The sequence below is a fragment of the Strix uralensis genome, chromosome 5 (genome assembly GCF_047716275.1).
Source record: "Strix uralensis isolate ZFMK-TIS-50842 chromosome 5, bStrUra1, whole genome shotgun sequence".
Taxonomy (NCBI): domain Eukaryota; kingdom Metazoa; phylum Chordata; class Aves; order Strigiformes; family Strigidae; genus Strix; species Strix uralensis.
In genome coordinates this window covers 34,595,152-34,617,161 of record NC_133976.1, presented here as the reverse complement: position 1 = coordinate 34,617,161, position 22,010 = coordinate 34,595,152, and the positions used below count along the sequence as shown (strand labels likewise).

At 38.3% G+C, this 22,010-nt stretch overlaps 1 protein-coding gene across 3 annotated transcripts in view; it reads left to right on the top strand.

Moving 5' to 3' along the window:
- The window catches only part of NELL2 (neural EGFL like 2), a 160,846-nt gene that overhangs the window by 57,924 nt on the left and 80,912 nt on the right, over positions 1-22,010 (top strand). For all 3 annotated transcript variants that reach the window (XM_074870406.1, XM_074870407.1, XM_074870405.1), the window contains 3 exons: positions 11,445-11,536; positions 14,295-14,397; positions 17,365-17,493. In XM_074870406.1, coding sequence (XP_074726507.1) covers positions 11,445-11,536; positions 14,295-14,397; positions 17,365-17,493 — 324 coding nt within the window. The remainder of the gene's footprint in view (positions 1-11,444; positions 11,537-14,294; positions 14,398-17,364; positions 17,494-22,010) is intronic.

The window sequence follows — 22,010 nt, the reverse complement described above, 5'->3', positions numbered from 1 at the left end:
ACCAGTTTCCACTAAGAAGAAAGCTCTGTCCATTTGTTTGGGAGTGTAGTTGACTATCCTAAGCCTTTTTGTACAGAGTAGCTGACTAGTATTTTTTTCCTTCTACTTGTTGAAATTATTTCTGTAACTTTCTGCTTGTAACTGAAAATTCTGGTATTCCCCTTCTTGGTCATGGAAAAAGTTTATGGAAATTTTTTCAAGTATAATTTTGACTGGTTTCCCAGATTTCATATTTTTAATTGGTGTCACTTGGTGAAAATCCCTTAAAATTATTTGACATCTAGATTTTTTTTTCCTAACATGAATAAAATTTGAAGATATTGTTAGGTTTGCTGTTTTGCATTGTCATAAGCTATTATGGTGAAGAACGTTTTTTTTTTTTACCTTGCTCATTTCTGGTGTCCAGTATATACTTATATATAGTAGTATTGGAATGGTATTACAGTGACATTATTGTTTCATGTAGTAAATTGAGACAGAAAACACCTGGTTTCAATTATCAGAGTTTTTTGGTTTTTTTTTTTAATCTTAGTCCTGAAGGCAAAGCAAGAAAATATGTTTAAATCATCTGGAAAATAGGTACATACTTGTTTTTTCTAGTGAGCGAGTGCTTCAAGTACTTCGAAGGTAGGGAAGATGAACAGGTGTGATTCTCCCTATATCAAGGGAGATGTAAATTCAGGTATTATTTCCTTAAGATGTCTCTTTAGGTTATATTCATATTCACCAAAGTGCAGCATCCTAAGTAAATTTTACAAGCTTGTAAAGAGGGAGTTTGTTTCGTAGATGTTTTCATCATGCTGTATCCAGAAGCTTTGTAGATCCTCAGGGCACCTAAATGAGAAATCAAATCTGAGTATAGTATAGAAGAGTTAACAATCTTGCATACGGTTGTTGTGAAGTTCTCAGACAGGCTTTCTTAGTAGTAGTAGCATACAACTTTAGAATGCTTAAATCTTGTCCATGGTCTTCTGTGGCTCTGTATGTGTAGAGTTGGTAGTATGGTGTAAGCACCTAACCACAAATTTTTAATTTCACTAATTTTGCAGTATTTTATTACAGAGTTGCTATGAAGAAATGTGGAAATAAATGAACACATTTTAAAAATAGAAAATTAAAATAGATCTACAAATAAATAAAGGAATTGCATCCTCATTTTTATGCATCAGTTCAACCATCTTGATTCACACATTTACACATTTGCTTCTGTTTCCAGTATGACATCTTGAACCCCATGAAAACTCAATTGAAGTACCGGGTTGATTGTTACAGTGTGAGCAAGCAGATTAAAAATCCTCACCTTGGCTTTTGCTGTACTCTGAAAGCTAGTCTATGTGTACGTTGCAACAGTCTTTCATCATCTGGGAAGCTATTTACCAGTAGTGTTTAAAGCAAGTCCCAGTCATTCTTTCTTGCTGACAATTGATCATAGACAGCAAGAGCCTTGTCCTTTCTTTCCTATAAAATTCCATGCTTTGAAGTCTAACCTCTTCTAAATGTATGTGGACAGATGTCAACATCTGTTAAATAAAATCCTGAGATAGTTGTTGAAATGTTTTGTGGAACAGAAGAAACTCTCTCCCTTGGAGAATGATAGCCCTTGCATATTTTTCCTCAAATTGTGAAGGTCATATTGCAAAACAAATGGGATGCTGCCTTTTAGAGTGCAGTTCTTAGCAGACCATGGTTGACTTGCAAGTAGGGAGATGCAGTGAGCAAATTTATTTAAAGAGCTGTGCTTGTTGTTGCTATTAATTACTTGTATTAAGGTGGGTTTAAAACCCTGCTGTTATGAAGACACATTGGTCTAGTTATTGCATACACAAAAGACAGTCCTCTGTTCTTGAGGATTGACAATTTAGAGTGTAAAAGAAGAGATAAGACACTGCATATAGAGCCAGAGATGTGGGGAGAGTAAGGGAAGACTAAAATAAATGAGTCCTTGTCCTGTCAGTCTTCTCTCTCAGGTGTGACTGTGTGCTTCTGGCTACGTGTTCATGAGTGCTGACTTGGAGCTGTTGGCCCTGTGGGCTGTGTCTTGGTTTCATATTGAAGATTGTGTCCTGCAGGAAATGGATGTATTGAGTTACAGATATTTATTCAAGATTTAAGGGAAAAACTTTTCTTTAGTCTTTCTCCCAAGATATTTTACTCCCATTGTTTTATCTCTTAGAACAGTAGAATTTAGAGGGAGGGGGAAGGATAAGCTAATTTAACTTTTTGATGTAATTCAATATTGTAATAAGGTTATCTTATGTCTTCAAAGCGCATTGCTAGCATTGTGGTTATTTGCTTCTCGCATTTCGTGTGGAAATACTGAAGAATTCACCATGTATTGAGGTGATGTGATCAGAGGTAATGGGAGGTGAATTAATTTTCTCATTCCTGATAGAGTTTCCTCTAACAAAACCAGGTTATTCCAAAGGAAAGATAGTACTTGTTCTTGCCAGGAAGACACCCCAAATTTCTTATCTGTCAAATTTGATCATAAGTCCACTGTTCCTTTATAATTCTACTAAATATCCATGCTAGATCTCTGCAGCTAATGAAAACAAGGTCTTTGCTAATAATATACTGATAACAAATTGAAGAATTTATCAATGCAAACGGCTATTTTTGTCTTGTGTTTTCGAGAGTTTGAAAAAAGAAAAACACTGAGAATGGGTTTCATAAAATTCATTAAGTATTTTGTTTAATGCTATTTAACCCATTCCAGTAATTTCTGAGATTCTTGGTAATGAAATTAATTACAGTTAAATTAAATTACACTTTTCTGTGCCATTGAAATTGCAGAATTATACTTTGCCTTATGCAGGTTTGATGCTAATAGGCGATAATTAAAGATGAAGGGGTTTTTTAACTGTACTTTCTGATTCTTTTTCCATATAAAGGTGGTGGTAGACAAAGAAAAAAGAAAAAAGTGAGTTGACTGACGTACCAGTAAGATGGAAGTATTGCAGCTCTCCTAGAGAGCAACGTGTGGTACAGCCCCATATAGGCAAACACACCTGGTTGCACAAGCATGCAAAGTCCGAGACTAATGCCTGGAAAGGTCCCCCTGAAGACAATAGGAGCTTTAACATAGATAGGTAGATAGGACTTTTTTTTTTTTTTTTTTTTTTAAATCAATAACTCTGAGGCTTTCTTTCATTGATGTAGTTCCCAAACAAAAAAGGAATAGTCACATTAACAGTTGCTATGAACTCCAGTTTACTGTTTTTCTGTGACTGGGTTGGAGCATCAGCGGATGCACTCTGGAGAAATTAGCTACGACAAAGCAGAATCTGTGAACATCTGCTCCAGCTACTTTTACATTTTTAATTATTTCAAATCCTGAACTGACTTTAGACATAGACATGAAGTATTGCGTTGTTTGGGAATGCACAATGGATAGTGGTACCTTCTAGCAGCCTTCAGAAATGGGCATGATGTTAGATGTACATAGATTTCTATTTAAAGTTGTCTTTTGAAAATTTCCAGCACTATTGGTAGCACCTGATTTTTTTTAGATTAGTTTTTGGTTAAATGCTATCTGATAATGAATGTTGAGAGTGAGTATATAACAAATTTGGAAAGCCAATTTGCATAACTGACTTTAATCAAAATTTCCAAAAATGTGTTTACATGCTGTCTGTGTTAAAAACCTTTTGCTGAGCTAATGCTAAGGACTAAGCTTAAGAACGTTAAGTAGAGTTCTCTGGAGTGTTTGTGATTATGCCAACTAATCCTGTCATTCTGGCTGAAGTGAGGGAGGAAGATGATGGGTCTCCAAAGAGGGATGGGAGGATGGGCAGTTCCCTTATGTGGGAGCAAAAATGGGTGGAGGAGGAGTTGGAAGCGTGAAACCCTGTTCAGTTCCTGTATAGACTTAGATGCAGTTGCTTTGAAAGAACTGAGGTCTGACGAGAGCAATAGATGTGGTGCTTCATCTGTGCACTAATCCACTCCCAGGAACGTCTAAACACATTAAAATGACCTGTGCCGTAATGAAAATAAGGCATATGTGATTGTTACTATAGCATCCAAGTTAATGAGGGGTTGCCATTTGTAGGGGAAGTGAAAGTGCTTGGATTTGGGAGGAAAATAAATACAGTAAAATGGAGCTACATGATGCCGGGTCACAAGAAGTCGTTCCTTCACCATGGAGGCTTGTGCAGCAAAGTCACAGTGCAGAATTTCTAGCTAAAGTGTCTGTGGAAATTGTTCTGGGCTAAGGAAAGTCTGGTTGAGAATGGGAGCATCAGCAGGGTCCTTGATAGACACTCAGATATGGGTGTAGTCTGTGGGTGCTTAAGTAACATGGTAAATTTTTGGAGCAGAAGCTATTTGGATCCTCTATGGCTTGGGAGCATGGAAATATTGTTCCCAAGTTATTTTCACCCAAATAAATGCCAACTTTACTATTTTTGCAGTGAACTGAGTAGTTTTGCTTTTTGAATCGAATGTTTTTTAATGCTGTCAAATGAAATACTGTCAAAATCTTGGAAGGCGCTGCCCTTCAGAGGTACTTGCCTTTCACTGAATATGCTCACACGATCTGTGTCCACAAGGCTGCAGAAAGCATCTATCTCACTAGTCATGTGGAATAATTATGCATAATTGGTGTACACTATTTTTTCATGGCAAATCTGGGCAAAAATACGGGTAGTATCCCAAAATGCTTTATTTCTCCTCCCTGTGCTGTTTGAAGTCTCTGTGGAGTGGTTACCCTGTGTAAGGGCTGTTGCAGGAGTAGGTGTCCTCCCTTGTCATGCCCACGGGTGGTCTTAGCTTACGACATAGCAATGGAGAACACAACCTGCTTTAATGGAGAACACAACCTGCTTTTTATATAGTAAATTAATGCTGATGAGTGATAACTGTTTACCTCTCATAGATCTAAAATAGTGACTCAAAAGTGTGCAGGTCTTTAGCAGTTCTTCATTACTTTCAGAAATTCCCAACACTCAGTCCTAATCAGTTAATCAGATTTCATCTTGCATATGGATCTCTGTGACTTGAGGCTTTCTGATGAATGTATGTGCAAGTTTAAGCATGTCAAAAAGTATAAGGTGTTTTAGGGAGGTGTCGTATTTTTCTACACTGCACCGTTTTTCTCTTAACAAAGTTTTCAGAAAAGCACCTTTTACAGTTAGCCCAGCAGTCCAGCTGAGAGAAGGTGGAACTGAAACAGAAATTTCCCTGTCGTTAGTAGCTGTCAGCATTTGATAAAATATCTATTTGTACCTTTACTAAGATACAACTATGTCACTACTGTTCCGAATACTTTACATAAGGAGTCCATCAGATAATGTCTAATCCCACTTTCATGAAGATTAAGTGGTCATGTAATGTTTGCATTGGAGTTCTTTTGGTCTTGCAGACTGTTGTGCTATTTATAAACCTTTAATATAATTGTAATACAGTGGTCTGTAATTAATATTAACCTTAGTTGCTTTTCTTCTCTTGACACCCTCTAAGGTTTTTGTCTTGGCATTTGGTTTTATTGTTTGACATTTTGCTGTGAAAGTTTTGGATGGCCAACATAATTAATTCCAGATAAAATGGATGGGCATTTTGATCACATTAGTCATGCCCGTTTTCAAAATCCTATGTTTAGAGTCCAGAATATTCCAGTTCTGTTTGACAAGCAGAACATGGTCCGTTGCTCTAAAGTCAAAGTTGTGCATGTCTTTCAGTAGAAATATTTTGGCTGCCATATTTAACCAAGCTAAAGTTGCAGTGTGGGTAGCAATAATGCCATTTTTTAAGAGAAGCTGACATCAAACACATTGTCCAGATGCATCTTTGCTTAACTGGAGACAGCCACATGCTCACTTTGTGCTATTTTATGTCCATTGGCTTTGATCGGTTGCGAACTATTTCCCAGACTCCTTGTCCTGCAGCCTACTTTAAAACTTTTACTTAATCTGTCAGGTCTATTTGCCTCAACTGAACTGCTATCAACAGAGTTTTTAGACACATTTTGATGTGCTTTTTCAGTGTTCAGATTGCTTTTTTAGTCTTTAAGGATGCCTCAAGGAGCCCTCATTCTAGGGCTCAGATGAATTCCACAGAAGACTTCTCAGCAAGAACACATGGGATAGATGAATTATGTCATTTCCCCATAGTAGTTGATGGAAATATAGGACACATGAGAGGTAGGTGAAAGAATTTAGAATTTTAGATTGACTCCTTGCCAATGTGATTAAACAACCCGTTAGTGTTGTTGGAGGTGGCTTACACTGCAGATGCTGTTAAATGATTATAAAAGTACTGTAGAATGACAACTTCGTGTTTTCAGTGTAATAGAGACATTTAGCATTTCTGGCTAACAAGAAATAAGATACAAACAGTAATTGATTCCTTATCATTAGGAATTTTCAAATCAGATTTTGTTTTTTCAGCTGAGAAAGCAGAAGCATATATATGCAGCTTTTCAACAGTGATTGACTGGAAAAATTAGCAATATATTTTCCAGCTTGGAGTCTGGAATAATTTTGAATTGTTGAGGGAGACGGCATGAAATGAAGCAAGTCTCCAGTCTCACTGGCTGCAGTAGCAGAGGAACGTGTGTTCTCCAGAAAATGAGCAAAGAAGAAATAATGCCCAAACCCCTGCAAAGATAAATGAGAAAGGGGTGAGAGCAATGCCTAATAATGGTGTGACAATCGAGGGGACTTCATGAAAGGTGACCATTATCTCTGTGTGTATTTCTAAGGATAAAGCCACACAGAGGTTTTGCACTATGTAAGCTTGCAAAGTAGGATTAATGGGATTTACACAATGCCTAAGCCTTCATCTCTGAACAGTGGAAAATATAATCAAGGAGATTCCAAGGAGGAAGTTGGAAAATTAAATAAACGGGACTGGGTTTTTTTGTATGCCAGTTTTTGGTGGGTTTTTTTCCTCCCACAAACCAGCATATGTCAACAAAGAATGCAGTGACATAATTACTGGATTTAAATTGTTATATTTATAATTGCTGACAAATTTCAAAAATTTCAAGTCACATCTGCCACTCATAGGGCAATTATGAATACAAGAAAATGAAATGGTTTGAGGAATTCACCAAGATTCTAAACTTTCTGCTTTCTCTTGGTGATGTCTGAATAAAAATCAGCTTAGATACCACAGGGAAGTGTACATGCATTTCTCAGATGAAGGCATACACGATCAAGATAGCAAAGGTGACAAATACAGAAGTGAGAAAATGTACTAAATGACATCCTGTGAACTCAGTGAACAGAAGGCAGGAGTTAGCTGGGTCATGGATTTTGCATGGACATTTTAGGAATTGCAGAAGGAAAGTGCCATTTGGAGGGCAGTGGGAAGAAGAAAGGGTTGTGAAAGAGAAGTGATGGTTTGACAAACTGTTGATAATTCACTGAGCGAACACAACAGCCCGTGGACTCCCAAAAGATTCCTTTTGCTGGGTGAATGTGGAGAAGATGCCATGTTTTCACAGTGTGTTAAATGGTGCTACAGGGAATAGTTTTATTATCACTACACCTGTGTAAATTAGTAGTGGATATGTAAGCTGACCTTATATTTTTTAGACTCTGTATTTTGCTAATAATAGACTCTGTAATATAATGGTAATAGTTGATCACCTTTTGTATACAAATATATCAAGAGTATTCAAATTGCCTAGTAGGTTTTGTAGACTTCCTGTTTCATCTTAGGAAACTGTGTTTTGAATAGTATACGTTGTTTTAGGTACTGGGGGGATGTGGAAGTTTGATGGCAAGAGGAAATGGTTGATGTAATCAGCTATAGATGAAATCCTACATAGGCAATAACTATCAAGTTTTGGAACAACTAATCATCAGGTAATTTCTTGACTGTGACTCAGTCTGTTGAATGAAAGGATTTAGGAAGATGAAAGATGATATGTTTCCCCAGAGAGATACCAATCACAAACTAATCACAGTATCCCGGGAAGCATCTAGCCAAGCAGAAATTAAATCTTCGCCGGACTTTCCAATTACACAGTTCTAGTCCAGATGTTCATGTTGTTGAAATATCTTTATTTCTGAAGGAGAATAAAGACGTGGAAGACCACCATCATGGGATGTATACTAGCTGTGACAGTTGCTGTCAGGAGGAAGGAGAAACCTTCTGTTCCACGCTGACTGGGACGTGGGTCCTGCTGTCATAGGAGGAAAGTGGGGCAGAAGAAAGTTAGTACTTTTGTCTTTCTAGAAATCTTTCCAACTGTGCTCAATGCTCACCTAACCAGACGAGAAGCCTTCAGGCAGCTTGATAAAAATCTGCCCTTTGCTGTCTAGCAAGATGCCTCCTCTGTGGGCAGTGGAAGAAGTCAGGCTGGCAGAGAACAGGAAAGAGACAGAAGCATTTATGGGAGTACTGGAGAAGGAAAGACAGTGTGCACTGGTAAACTTAGATCATCACTAAACCCACTGGTATCTGTTGTTAAATAAATGTGGAGCCAGTGGTACTGGTGTAGGTGAAGTGCCCATGTGCTTTTTGTAAGCTCGTTTGGCTAGATTAGCATAGGTGAGAAGATAAAAAACAAGTGATAGTGCTCTGAATTAGAGCTTCAGAGTGTACCTTAGTTCTTGCTGCTTTTTAATGGAAGGAACTGCCCAAATATGGTGGAATCCTTCATGTTTTAGAGAACACTAGTAGGAAAGAAATAATCCAGGTAGTGTTGATTTTGATGACTTTAAGAAGAAATCTTCATTTTGAACATGGTCAGTGAGAGCAGCAGTCCAGAAGAAGGTATGCTTGGACTTGTGTTCAGATTATTCAGGTTAACAGGTTTTTAATTTAGTTTCAATTTAGTTTTTCAGTTGGGCTTTTATTGTTGGGTTTTCTCTCTTTTCTTAAACATAGTTTGGTCACTCTGTATAGGCAGGTCCCTGATACTTGGGGGCTTTATAACCTTGCTGACAAAGCCAGAGCAAAACCCAGTAGTTGAAAATGTTTATTTAGGGGAATTCAATGAAAGAAATGTAATTTTCTTAGCCGCATGATGGCCAGGTTGTGGAGGTGGCGATGTGAGCACTGCTTGAAATTTCTGGGACCCACACAAGCAGGTGGCTTGAAACACACACTCCGCTGCTGCTTTCTAGCCTTTGAGAAACAATCTTTGAGTGTATGAAGGTATATGGGAAAGGGGCAAGGGCTGTCTGGGCAGAGCCATCTCTCACAGCCCCAAAATTTATAAGTTCTTTTTCCCAAGGCTTGATGGAGAAGATTTCATTTTCTTGCTGAAAGCAAGTGTTTGCAATACTACATCACTGCATTACAATGATTTCATATGCCAAGACTTCTGAAGGCTGTTGGAATCAAGAAATAATTTAATGATTTCATGCTAGGCTGGATGTGTTCTTTTGATGGTTTTCTGTGTATATTATTTTCTAAGTTTCTCTGAAGAATCAGAGGTTTGTTGCCATTGATAAGGAGACTGGATTCAGTGGACTATGAGGTAGTATGGATACTTTTTTTTAAGATAGTTGGGTGGTCTTACTCATATGTTAAGAGTATTTTGACTTCAGGAGAGTGCTTTCTTCCAAGACAGAATGACAGTGATTTTGATGTCTTTTGCCTTTCTTCTGAACAGGCAGTTGTCTGCCTGTTGGAGACATGAGGGTGTGTCCATTGCCATTGTGTGGTCCTCAGGCACCGTTATAGTTTGTTTTTTTGTGTCACATGTAGTTGTTCTTAGACATTTGAAAAGTGTGGGGCAAGGGAAACGGCTTAATATATGAATATTTCAGTTTAGTGTCATGGCCTGCAATACACAGGAGATGATATATATGACTGGATGATTGCCTCGTCCTGTCTGAATTCACGATCTGCTAGTCCCTATTAAAGATTTATAAAGATTTTTTTCACATGCTTCCTTCTAAAAGAGCTTATTTTTTGGGGGAAAGAGGCACTATATTGAGCTTTTCTGACTCTTTTTGACCTTCCTTTGTGAATGTTGTACAAACTTTCTCCTTCTGTTAGCCCTAGGACTCTCGCCTGGACTTTCTCCTGTGGCTCTTTTCTGTACTTTCTTTATTATGTCTGACTGCAAACTCTGCCATTCATGGGATTTGGAATGTTGCAGTGTGTTCTAATATTACTTCTTGAAAGTGCTGTGCAGGCTTGTATCACACAAGATACTTTATATTTTGTAAGATATAACTCATATTTTGGAATTTGAAAAAACCTTTTTTGTTGCTATGCCCACCACATCTTTTTCAACATCAGTTCCAAGAATTGACTTTTTACATGGTGACACAATAATAATAAGTTTGTAAAATCAAGGAGCTGCAAGTTTAAAAAAAAACAAGTAAAGGAGAATCGAAGTAACAGCAGTAATGGTGATTAATATAGGTCACGCAGCAAAAAGTCTTGTACTTTAAACAGAATAGATAAATCTCTCTGTGATTGATTTACATCTCCAAATCAATGATTATCAAATTAGACCTCTTAACATGTAATCTAGAACTTGAAAGTGGTAACCCACTCCTATTATTTCATGATTATGCTTACCTGATGAGCCTTGACTGTGTCCTAAGCAACAGAGACAGACATCTGATTTTCTATACCTAGCAGTTACATTACTTAACCTTTATACTTTGCATAACGTAATTGCAGTAATGGACCCATTTAAAAAAAAGACAGCATGCTGTGAAGATATTTTATGTAACCTTTAAATACTGGATAGGAACTTTAGTGAGCAATCCAGTATGAGCTGTGTCAGCAAGCTGCTGTAAACCCAGTACTGCCAGGGCATAAGATTGGCAACAGGCCAGGTCATGGTATAAGAAACACCGATCCTATGGGGGTCATTCTATCATTTGATCATTGGAGACTTGATCCTACTTCTGTTGGGGAAAAAAAACAAGACAAGACAGTCCTGTACAATAAAATCCATATGCTCTAATATACTTCAGCAGTAATGATAAATAACTGGAATAATCAAGATACAAATACTTAACGTTTAAATAATTGTGTGGGATGATGAAACATCAAAAGGGCTGTGATAACAAATAAATATGTGGCTTCAGTGATCACGCTTCATCATGCAATCTCTTCAAGAAACTGTTTATCTATTAATGTCGCTCACACTACTCTCACAGCTCCATTTTCCTTTTCGCTCCTGAGCTGTGTTGCAGGCGGTCATACATTCCTTGGCGTGACCTGAGACACATCTCTTCTGCCCTCTCAGTAGCTATGTGTACTCCATATTGCTTCAACATCCTTCACCTTCTACTTAAGTGTGCTTTTCTGGTTCTTTTGTGTTTTTTTTTTCTTTCCTCTGATCTTTTTTTCTTGTGATATCCAGAGTCTTATAGGTGGGTTTAGAATATTCTTGCAGCTGATTCAATCTTTTCACTTTGAAATGCAGTTATCTTTTAGAAAATGTGTCAGTTCTATAAGCAGAGCACTAACACTTTTTTTCAAAATCATCGGGTTTTTAAATTTTTTCTTATTTTCTCTTGAAGCGGTGTGCATATTTGAAGGCAGAACCTACTTTGAAGGACAAAGAGAAACTGTGTATTCAAGCTCAGGGGATTGTGTTCTGTTTGAGTGCAAGGTAAGAATTCTGTTGATGGAAGAAAATTCTTGCATGTTAGAAATATCAAAGTCCTGCTGAAAGAAACTGTTTAAATAAGAGACAGGACTACCTTAGGAAGCGGCAACAGAAAAGGCATCTAAGGCGTCCTGTGTTTGTCTTACTGAGTTTCACATCAAATTTTGCAAATAAATTTACTTTGCATAGCTGCAAGATTTGATTACACAGCTTGATAGTCAAGCTGCATTCTTTCCTCCTTAGGTATCGTCTCCATCATCAGTAATAAAAAAACAGCAGACTATGTTTCCATTGACACATGTGCAGTATTATTGTTCAAAATTATGTGCTCAGGTACAAGAGATGCATGAACATGATGGGTACATAATTCGGAATTCAGGATAATTCTTAGAGGAAATGCTAGATGAAAAAGAAGGAAAAGAGCTGGCACACCAGCTGTCTGGTATTTCTAGTGATGGAAATGGGATAGGGTCATTGTTTTATTTGTAAGCAGAACATGCCTGATGCTGAGTCAGTCTTGTCCTGCTGCATGAACAGAGTTGTTCTTCAGGGCACAAAGGCACTTTAAGGGAAAAATATACCCCAGGGATGGCTGCGGGTTCAGAATTACAAACTGCTGCAGTGGGTCCCATGTTGTCTCTCTGGGGGAGGGATGGGGAGGAATTCCCTCTGGTTAGAGCTGCATGCTGTGGGGTGGAGCTGAAAACCCGGGTGCGCATTTCTAGGGCAGAGAAAGAAAGGGGAGTAACTCCTCTGGCCACGCTGCAGCTATTTATTGGACCAGTTTCTGGAAATCTCAAAACATCTTCATACAGGGGTGAAAAAGTGTGTTTTACAAGGTAGAACTGGGACCATTATCTTACTGCTGTTGATTTCTAATCTTAATTCCTGGAGTAGGTGCTTTGAAACCCTTTTGAGAAAGGAAAGGAGAAGCTGACTAGAAATAATTTTGGATTCACTTGTACACTTTTCAGGACTGGGAGCTCGTGTTTTCAACATGACACCTGGAACGTGAATTCTGTGATTAGTCAATGGATATAATTAACAACCATCAAAAGTTATGTGATGTTGCCTCATGTATCTTGCAGCTGGCTAGTGCAATACTGTATGAACAAAATGCCTCTGTTCGCTGTGCTAGTCTGTATTTCAGTGATACTTGTGTGCTGGTGGGTTGCCTGACTGTCCTGGTAGAAATATTAAGCAGCAACTTTGGCTGATTCAAATGCTGCTTTTTCAAGGACCGAAGTACGTACAGTTTCTGCTGAACAGACTTGTGAATGATAATTCAGAGAAAAAAATCCACATACTCTGTTGGTCAGTTAGGAAGTCATAGGTGGGCACTATTTTATTACTACCAGGCTTCTCATAAAAGGATGTAACTAGTGACTCCAGCTCAAGAGAGACTTAATAGGAATGGCACAAGTAATGATTTCATGCTTAAAGGCTTGTAATAATGTTATCAAGCCAATGTAGGGAGTTCCTTCTTTTTGTCTGCATATAATTCTAAGTATATTTTTTGTTTCGTTTGGCTGCTGCAGTTGTGCCTGCTGTAGGGACTCATTTTTCTGTTTGAATATTGTAAAGCAAGTGAATGAAAAATTGTCTTCCAAATTACAATTTGTAAAAAGAATTAAAAGGAACCCAGACTACTCTAATTGATATTATTTCTATCAAAGGGGTTTTTTTCTTTATATTTTGGTGAGATTACTGGGTTTTGCTTGTTCTGGCATATAGCACATCTGTGGCTGGTTTGTTTGTGTTATCAGGTTAGGGTTGGTTTCTGTCAGGATTGTTTAAGGTAAGGTTTAAGCAGCAATTTTGATATTGGCCATTGTGTTCATGTTTCATCTTTATATTTCATGTTTAAAGAGGATTTAAAATGAAATGCTAGACCCATAATAATAATAATACATGCAATGGCATATGCGTGATTTTAAGCACTTTTCCTGCATGCAGAATACAGGGACCTGAGTTCAGTGTGCTTACATTTTAACCAGATTGCTGATTTTAGGGCAGATGCCTCTGAGGAACATGTTGTTTGCTTTGTTTTCTGTCTGCCATATCATGACTAGAGCACTGCAAGACACATTAATTAGGGCCCAAGGGAGCCAAAAGGTGGTACATTTGCAGTAGCTGGATTGCTAAGGTAGGCATTTCGTGTGGTCGTACTGCAGTGATTGCATGTGACCTGCACTAAGTGCCTGAAGATATTCAGATACCATCTTGGTATTGGACATTTCCAGACACCTGATCCAAACTTAGCTGAGAAACCTTCTCTTTCCTTATAAGGAATCAATGCCAGTTTCCTGCAGTGTTACTACCACAGCGTTGAGCTTAGAGATGTTCAGGTTTGATTTTACTGGCTGTATAAATGACAAGCTGCTTTAGAGTATTCATTGTGAGTACCCTTGATTCTGGAATCTGCTGCCTCAGTTTTTGAGATATAATCGTTGCTCTTTCAGGCATAATTTTAAGAGAAACTCCTGAGGCAAGTTGCTTGACAGGCACTAAGATAAGAGAGGAATGAGAGCTGTTGCCTCACTTCTGCTTGCTTGGAGAGGTTTGAGTATAGGGGAGTTCCTGATGCTTTTATTGTGCTAGTTGTCCTTTCAAATGATTTTTGAAGGTACCTGGAGTTTGGTGGTTTTTTGTTTTTACATCAGTTCCATTGTTTTTACATTAGAATGCTAAAACTCTGCTAAAGTTGCATTTATCTTTATTTCTCATCTCACAATATTAATCAATTGCCTCAATTTAACAGGATCACAAAATGCAGCGTATTCCAAAAGACAGTTGTACATCTTTGAACTGCCCAGAATCTCAACAGATCCCCTTATCTCACAGTTGCTGCAAAATCTGTAAAGGTAAGGTAATAGCAGGATGTGTATATGCTGGGTGTAATTATCCATTCTTATAGATAGTATAGACTTTTTTTCTGATCGTTTTGAATAGGACACTCCTACACATGGTAAACACTGTAGATCTTGAGAAGCTGAATAGATAACATCTGCATTGTGACATCTGAAAACTGTAAAATGTCTAATAGTGTACATTTTTGAAACATGTTTATGTGTTTCATTCTAGCCAAAAATGGGTGAAAAGTCAAAGAAATCATATACATACTTAGTGATATTCTACACTTCACCCACTCCAGTGTCGAAACAAAATGAGATTGGAGAAATGTCCATGTTCACCAGCATCTTTCTGAGATGCTTTGAGATGTCTCTTTCAGAGAACTTGGTGCTATATAGTTGTTCAAAGACTGGAGTGACTCGTTTACCTGTTGGGTTTATAGTCTGCATCTAGAAGCAGAAGCTTTGGGGAATATTTCTGTATGCTGCGTACCGTTGTGTGTTACACCCAGTCTGATCCTCACCAAAGGAGAGAGGTGCAGGAAGTGCTTTGTGTCTTGAGCCCATTCTTTTGATCTGGACTAATACTGTTATCTTCAAAGCTATGAGCAATTGCATCTTCAAGTGGCTACGTCTGTTTCTTCTATAGCTAAATAGGATACATTGATACCTGGCATGAAAGAAGATGTTAGACTCTTGGGCTGATTTTAGGTATACTTCTGTGTGCAAACACAAAGGATATGATTAATGACATCAAGCTGAGAGATAAGAAAGTATAAGAAAAGAACTTAAGAGAAGCTGATAGGTCTTGAAGTCTGTCACAGTAAAAAAGGATTTTTTAAATGATAATTTTCTATAGAATCTTCAGTGGCTTAGAGAAAAGAATTCTTTGTTTCTTGTACCTGGTATAGCTAGAAAATTGTAACGTATGTCAGATGAGTGCTTTCTGAACATTTTCAATCCTTCCTGAACCAGGCTACCTTGGCCTCTCATGAGCTATGGAGCTTATTCTTTAAACAGGAAGTTGCTGTATGCCATTATTCAGCAGCATGTATTTTGTTTATTAATACAGCTGATACTAAGTGTTGAGAATCTTTAGAATAACGAAAAATCAGTAAAAAAACCCCACCCTTTCTGGATGACATGTACGTTCTTAGTTATTTAATGCCTGATAGAAACCAATCCAGGCCAAGAAATCCAAAAATAAGACTTTTGCTTTGTCATTAACTCAGGCTTTAATGAGGAAGACAAAAAAGGCAGAGAGTAGATGTCACCATGGACAGAGGTTGCTCTTGACACATACATTTCTGCTGTCATCAATGAGCATTGAAGATCATCTCATGCTAGTAAAAGCGTAGAGCTTTTTGCTTCTTAATGTCCTATGTTAGATAACAGCACTGTGGTAGCTACGGTGAATTATAATATTTAAGTAACATTACCTAAGCGTATCTCTAGGTTACAGGGAGACAATGCACAGCAGGAAGGAAAGAGAGAAAGGAGAACATCAGCCTCTCGTATCACAGTAGGTCTGTGATGTTTGCATCATGACCATGTCACTGGGTCTCAGTACTAAAACATTCTGTTTCTCTTGTTTTGCTTGTTTGTGTTGCTTCACACTGTTCATGAGCTGCCCAAGTGCAAAACACCTCGTTGACCTTGACCTCCAAGCAGACTCTGCCGTTGTCTTTCTCGAAGTGCTCATTTAACTTGGCTTCTATGAAGTTAAGGGTAGAAGCTCTTTCATAGCAAAATATGAAGCAGAAACCAAGTGGAGTGATAAAAATAATAAACTTTACTGCCCACAAATAGTTATTATTTTGTAAGAGGCCTGTGTTGCAGCCTGATTCCAGCTTGCATTCTGGAGCTGTTGCTATTACATCAGTCCTGGTCCCCTGAGCCTGACCCACATTCCCCAGTTCTCCTGTGGGAGGTTTTGAGAGAAGAAAATAGTTGCTGGAAAACAACAGTGAAGTACTGCTGCTTGATCAATTCTAATGCTTCAGTTAAAGACGAAAACTTTAAACAAATGAAATTCTTGAGAAAACAATGAAGGAGACAAGCTCCACACCTTTATAGACAGACATGGAAATTGTGGAAGCTTCAAGTCAGTTACTACAACCAGCTTGAATTCAGCATAATAACGGATGTTTTAATGGTGTTCAGCAACATAGCAGCATTAGATTACATGAGAGCAAACAGAAGGAATTTAAAAAAAACTACTGAGTTGAAAGGTTCAATCTAAATTTTCCAGCCTGGAAAAGAACTTGAGAATCTTAAAAATTTGTAATTAAGGTGCAATGAAAACAGTCACGCTCAGGAAAAAAGGAAGGGAAAAATAGGTAAATAGGAAATAGGGATGCCTAAAAGCTGAGATTTTAAAAAAAAAGTTCTCTGAAGTGGAAAGGATGATGCAATTGGGGAAGAGTATTCCGTCAGTGGAGCTTGAAGAGATAAGGGGGAAGAGAAAAGCAAAACAAGTCAATGTTAATCAAAGACTTTTGGTTAAATGTGAAAGGATTTTATAAATACACCTGGGAACGAAAAGTGCTAGGAAAAAAAGTAATACCAGTAGTAAATGAGCTACTGAGTGTATAAGCTATTGAGCTCTTTTATAAATGTCCAAGCAAAAAAAAAAAAAAAAGGAAATGAAGAAAAATATAAAATTGAGAAGTGTCCTGTAAAAGTACTTAACAATGGCAAGGAGACAGTAAGGGGATTTAAGCAAGCCTCCTATCTAGCCGCCTTAGATCAATGCCATAACCTGAAATTCAATCAAAGACCTAAAGACAGTCTGTTCTTGTGGCCTTTACTACTCCTTTCATCAATTTCATGCTTGGTACAATTTATTTTTCAATATCTCACGGACAATCGAAATGTATTCTTTGACCTAACTGAGGTATAGATAGGACTGTCTTTGACAGGGATGTTGTATAATCCCTGGATTCTTTTTAACCCTCAATCATATTTGCGTCTGTACAGGCCATGACTTTTGCACTGAAGGACATAATTGTATGGAGCATTCTGTCTGCCGAAACCTAGATGACAGAGCTGTCTGTAGCTGCCGAGATGGCTTCCGAGCCCTTCGAGAGGACAATGCCTACTGTGAAGGTAATACCTTGTATAGATGCTTAGCTCCACTGCTTAAATTACTGTGGGATGAATGTATTGATTCATGGGTTGTCGAAGGGATAGGCCTATTAAATGCAATGCATTAGATATGCAGCATATTAATCAACTAAAATAATTATCTCTCCAGTTAAGTCCTTTAAAAAAAATCAAAAATCTGGTCAGTGTTGAAGTGGCAAGTTAGTATGGCTGAGTTCTTCAATTAGAAACATGCTTCCATAGGAAAGTTTTCCTTTTTTTTCATGGTATTCAGATATTCAGGCTACCTAAAAGTCAACCATTTGAATAGCATATTAGTAAAACTGCCTGTTCCCATTCTCTCTCCCCAGGAAATAAGTAAATGCTATAGACTAGATATTAGTATTGTTAATCATGCTGACTAATGATTTATTATTTGAGCTGCTCTTTTGGTATCAGGGAGCAACAAGTTACTTAATTGGAAGAGAAGCCTCTGTAATTTGTGCCTTCACAATCTAGCGTAATCCTGTGAAAAACCCCCATCTTGACTCTAGCAGTGAGAGCCAAAGTCCTCTGCACAATCTCTTAGATTTTGTTCTAAATGTTGCTCTTCCTCTTGAAAACAGTGATTCTGCAAACACATAATATTCGTGTACTATCAGGCCATTCTTACAATAAAGCTTAAGTGTTGGCAGCAGGATGGCCTTTGACTAATAAGCAGTTTAGTTCAGATTTAGCCAGCTAAATTGAAAGTCAAGCATCTGTGAGTAGAGTCTAAGGTACTCTACAGTCCCGCCTAATACCTGGATTGTTCTCTGGCGATGCACAACTAAATGGGATGAATCAAGGGCTTTTAAGACTGTTGCTTTGGCTGAACTCTGCAAAAGTTAATGCCTACCGCTTACTTGAGTTAGTAGCTGCATTAACATCAGTGAGGATACTCATCTATAGATGTAGATTTGAGAATTTGTGGCTGTTTTCAGGAAAGGAGCATATAATTAATTCGGCTTTGCATACCTCTGCTTAATGTTTATGGTAAGCCTTCTGACGGAAACCTGTTTTGAGAAGTAGAACTAAAAATCGTGCAGAAACATGTCCCAGCTGGCATCTGACATCAGGACCTGCTATATAGCTTGTTCTGTGCTGCAGCATCAGCCGCTTTTTATCCCATAGTCCCTGGAGACTATGCCAAGGCATAGGCTGCAGATCTGCATTTCTGGGAACTCATCAGCCATTTCCTATTTGAGGGGGTCACTAGAGCAATGGAGAAATCAGGTGCTTTAAGAAGGTTTTTTTTCTGCGACTCTGTTGTTACTCTGCTGAATGAAAGCAGAAAAACAAGTTACACTTTCTTAGTGATCTCCACATCACTCAAATTAAGAGTCCGTTGCTATGTGTGGAACTTGCCAGGCATGTCATAAGTGAAAAACAAAAGAAGCTTTTTGATCAGCATTGGCGATGAAATGTTTAGATGAGGACACGGTAGATTATCATATGTGAGACTGATGTATTCATATTATAAATGGATTTACCGGTTTATGCAGTACCTGAATTCAGTATGATGATTTTCTGAGCTCGATTACTTCTATCTGGGCAAATTACGTTGTTTCTGGGTGGTAATTATCAATCTGCTTAAGCGCTTTCAAAAAACTTGCGTAAGTGAATAAAAGGTTGGAACACATTATTTACATAACAATAATAATTTTACATGTTACTATGTTTGGATGCATTAAATTATCTCTTAAAAATGTGTATGATTTAGCGCCTGGTCCAGGAGCATTTGCTCACATTGAAGATAGCGGGAGTAAGTTCCATTAGGAGGATGTGCCCACATGAGCAAAGCTCTTGAGATTGGGTCCCTGCCAGATAAGGCTCTTCCAGCCACAGGCAATATTAATTCAGCAGGCAAAACAGCCTAGCTTTGCTGCTGGTTAGGTACCATAGCTGCACTGTAGGCTCCACACTTGAACTATGCATACTTAGTACATGGGTCCAGACCTGGCCTTGGCTGGCTGTCCCTGACTGAGTGTGCAGGTCATATGCTAGAAGGAGGGGAAATAAGTTTACGCATGGAAACTTTAGGATTGTTTTTGTGGAAGAGGAGGGGCAGGGGACTGAAATACCCATGTTTCTTCAGAGTTGGACTTTTAGTAGTATATCCCTTTTTCTAGCCCAAATGCCTCATTGAGTGCTGAGTTTTTTATTTCTGGAAAGAGACTCTTGCCTTAATATTAAACAATGTAATAGCAGAGGGCACAATAGCAATAGTATAACACCAAGTCTTTTCAGAGTGCTGTTCTTCATCTTGAAAGGCTGAAATGGTCCCAACCTCCCTTTCTCAGCACATACCGTTTCTTCACTGTGCCATTATTATGGCTTTAATTACGAGCAATGTCAAGTGTAGAAATGTCTAGTTAACACAAAACCTTTCAGAGAATGCTTTTTGTATTGGCTGGAGCTCATGGGTATGATAGTTGTTTCTACGTTTGCACTTCACAAAGTTCAAATATACTGCAAAATTGGATGTCATTGATTCTGTGTTAGAGCCAAACCACTAAATACAATCCTGATTTGTGCCTTAGCACTGTCAAAATTCAAAGAATAAGCAGAAGTAATGATGCCCCCCTTGGCAGAACTTCTCCTTAAGGTAGAAGAAAAATAAAAATATTCAAAACTGGTTTCAGTGTAGGTCTAGAAAAGTTGCATAAATTTCGTCTGAATAATGGAAGAGTTTGGCTTCTGTCCTAGAAAGAACTGATGCTTTTCCAAAGCTGTGTGATGTCTCTAGATACTGTTATGGTGGATACCTTTCTGTTTTATAATAATAATATTTGTTAATATTTATGTCACATTTACCTTTCCCTTGGAGGACTGTTTAAAGCAATGCTTAGAGTTGGGATTTCTTCATTTACACGCTGTAAGCTTTATTCCAAGTACTCTGTAATCTATATTCTGCTTCAGGTTATTATGCAGTTTGAGATACCTTATGGGCAGGTTGGGTATGGATTATGCTGTGCTGCCCAGGTGAAGGTGCTTTTGATTATAGTATCCTTGGTGTTTAGCCCACCTAACATCAACATTTTACAAAACCAGATGTTCTCATGAAGTGTAATTAGTTTTTCCCAAAGCAACACCTGCAGTGCTCTCAGACTGATGATAGCCCTCCGGGATATATTTAAAATAGTGTTCAATGCCCACTACATTTGTGGAGGTGGAGTTATGCTGATAAAGTTTTTAAGGATAAAATTTGTGACTCTTGGCTATCAAGATACTCTGATGCCTATAGAGGAGTGAAATATACCCATATTTCAAATAAGATGGGTTTGCAAATAGTCTGCTGGTGGCAGCGTTAGGTGCTCTTCTCGGATCCTTGAACGTAAGCCATTTTCATGCACCATGTCTGCACTTTTGGCGGTCCTCAAAAGATGTGCTTGGGGAGGAGGTGTTAGTTCCACCCTTTGGAAACTGCAGTTGGAAGGATTGCCTGAATCTGATTTTCTGATTTAATAATACCGCCTAACTATCTCTGTGCAAAATCTGATTTCACTTCAGAAGTCTTGCCAAGGATTGCTGATTAGAGAGGAGAGTCAAGAAAGAAGACAGGAGAATGTACTAATCTTTTGTAAGCACCAGGACTGAACAAGATCAGAAAAAAACAGGTTATTTGCTTCTTTATCAAGAGGATTTTGCTTGATGCAGAGGCTGTTTTACATCATGTACTGATTTTGGCCGTGATGGAGTTAATTTTCTTTGTAGCAGCCTGTATGGTGCTGTGTTTTAGATTTGTGACTAGAACAGTGTTGATAACACAGGGATGTTTTAGCTATTGCTGAACAGTGCTTGCACAGTGTGAAGGCCATCTCTGTTTCTCACCTATCCTGCAGTGAGTAGGCTGGGGACGGGCAAGTGATTGGGAGGGGACACAGCTGGGACAGCTGAGCCCAACTCACCAAAGGGATATTTCAGACCATACAATGTTTTCCTTATCAGTAAAAATGGGGGTACTCTTTCTAAGGTGGCTGTTGCTTGAAGACTGGTTGGGCATCAGTCTGCTGGTAAGAGCTGGAGAGTGATTGTCTTTGAATCACTTTTTCTCCCCCTTTTCTCCCTTCACTTATCAAACAGTCATTATCTCACCCCATGAGTTTTTTTCTTACTTTCTCTCTTTTGATTCTCTCCCCTATCATACTGGAGAGGGGAGCAAGCAAGCAGCTGGTAGGTGCTGAATTGCTGACCAGGGTCAACCCTCCACACATCACAAATTTACCTTATGGGTATGTGGACCATAATGTTTTATTTTCTGATATTTGGGAATTTAGTTGTACTAGTTGCACAGTACACAACCTAGCTGACTTAACAGTTTTGGATCATTTAATATTATTTAACAAATTTTTGTGAAACCGTTTTCCATTTTTATTCTAATTTATCCTTCTTCCTCAGTAACTCTCCTAGTTCTCTGCTGTTGCCATGTTTGTCCCAGTTTCAAGTGTAGCAGCTGAAATGAGACCAAAGACTGAGTGATTTTATCTACATTTGAGAAT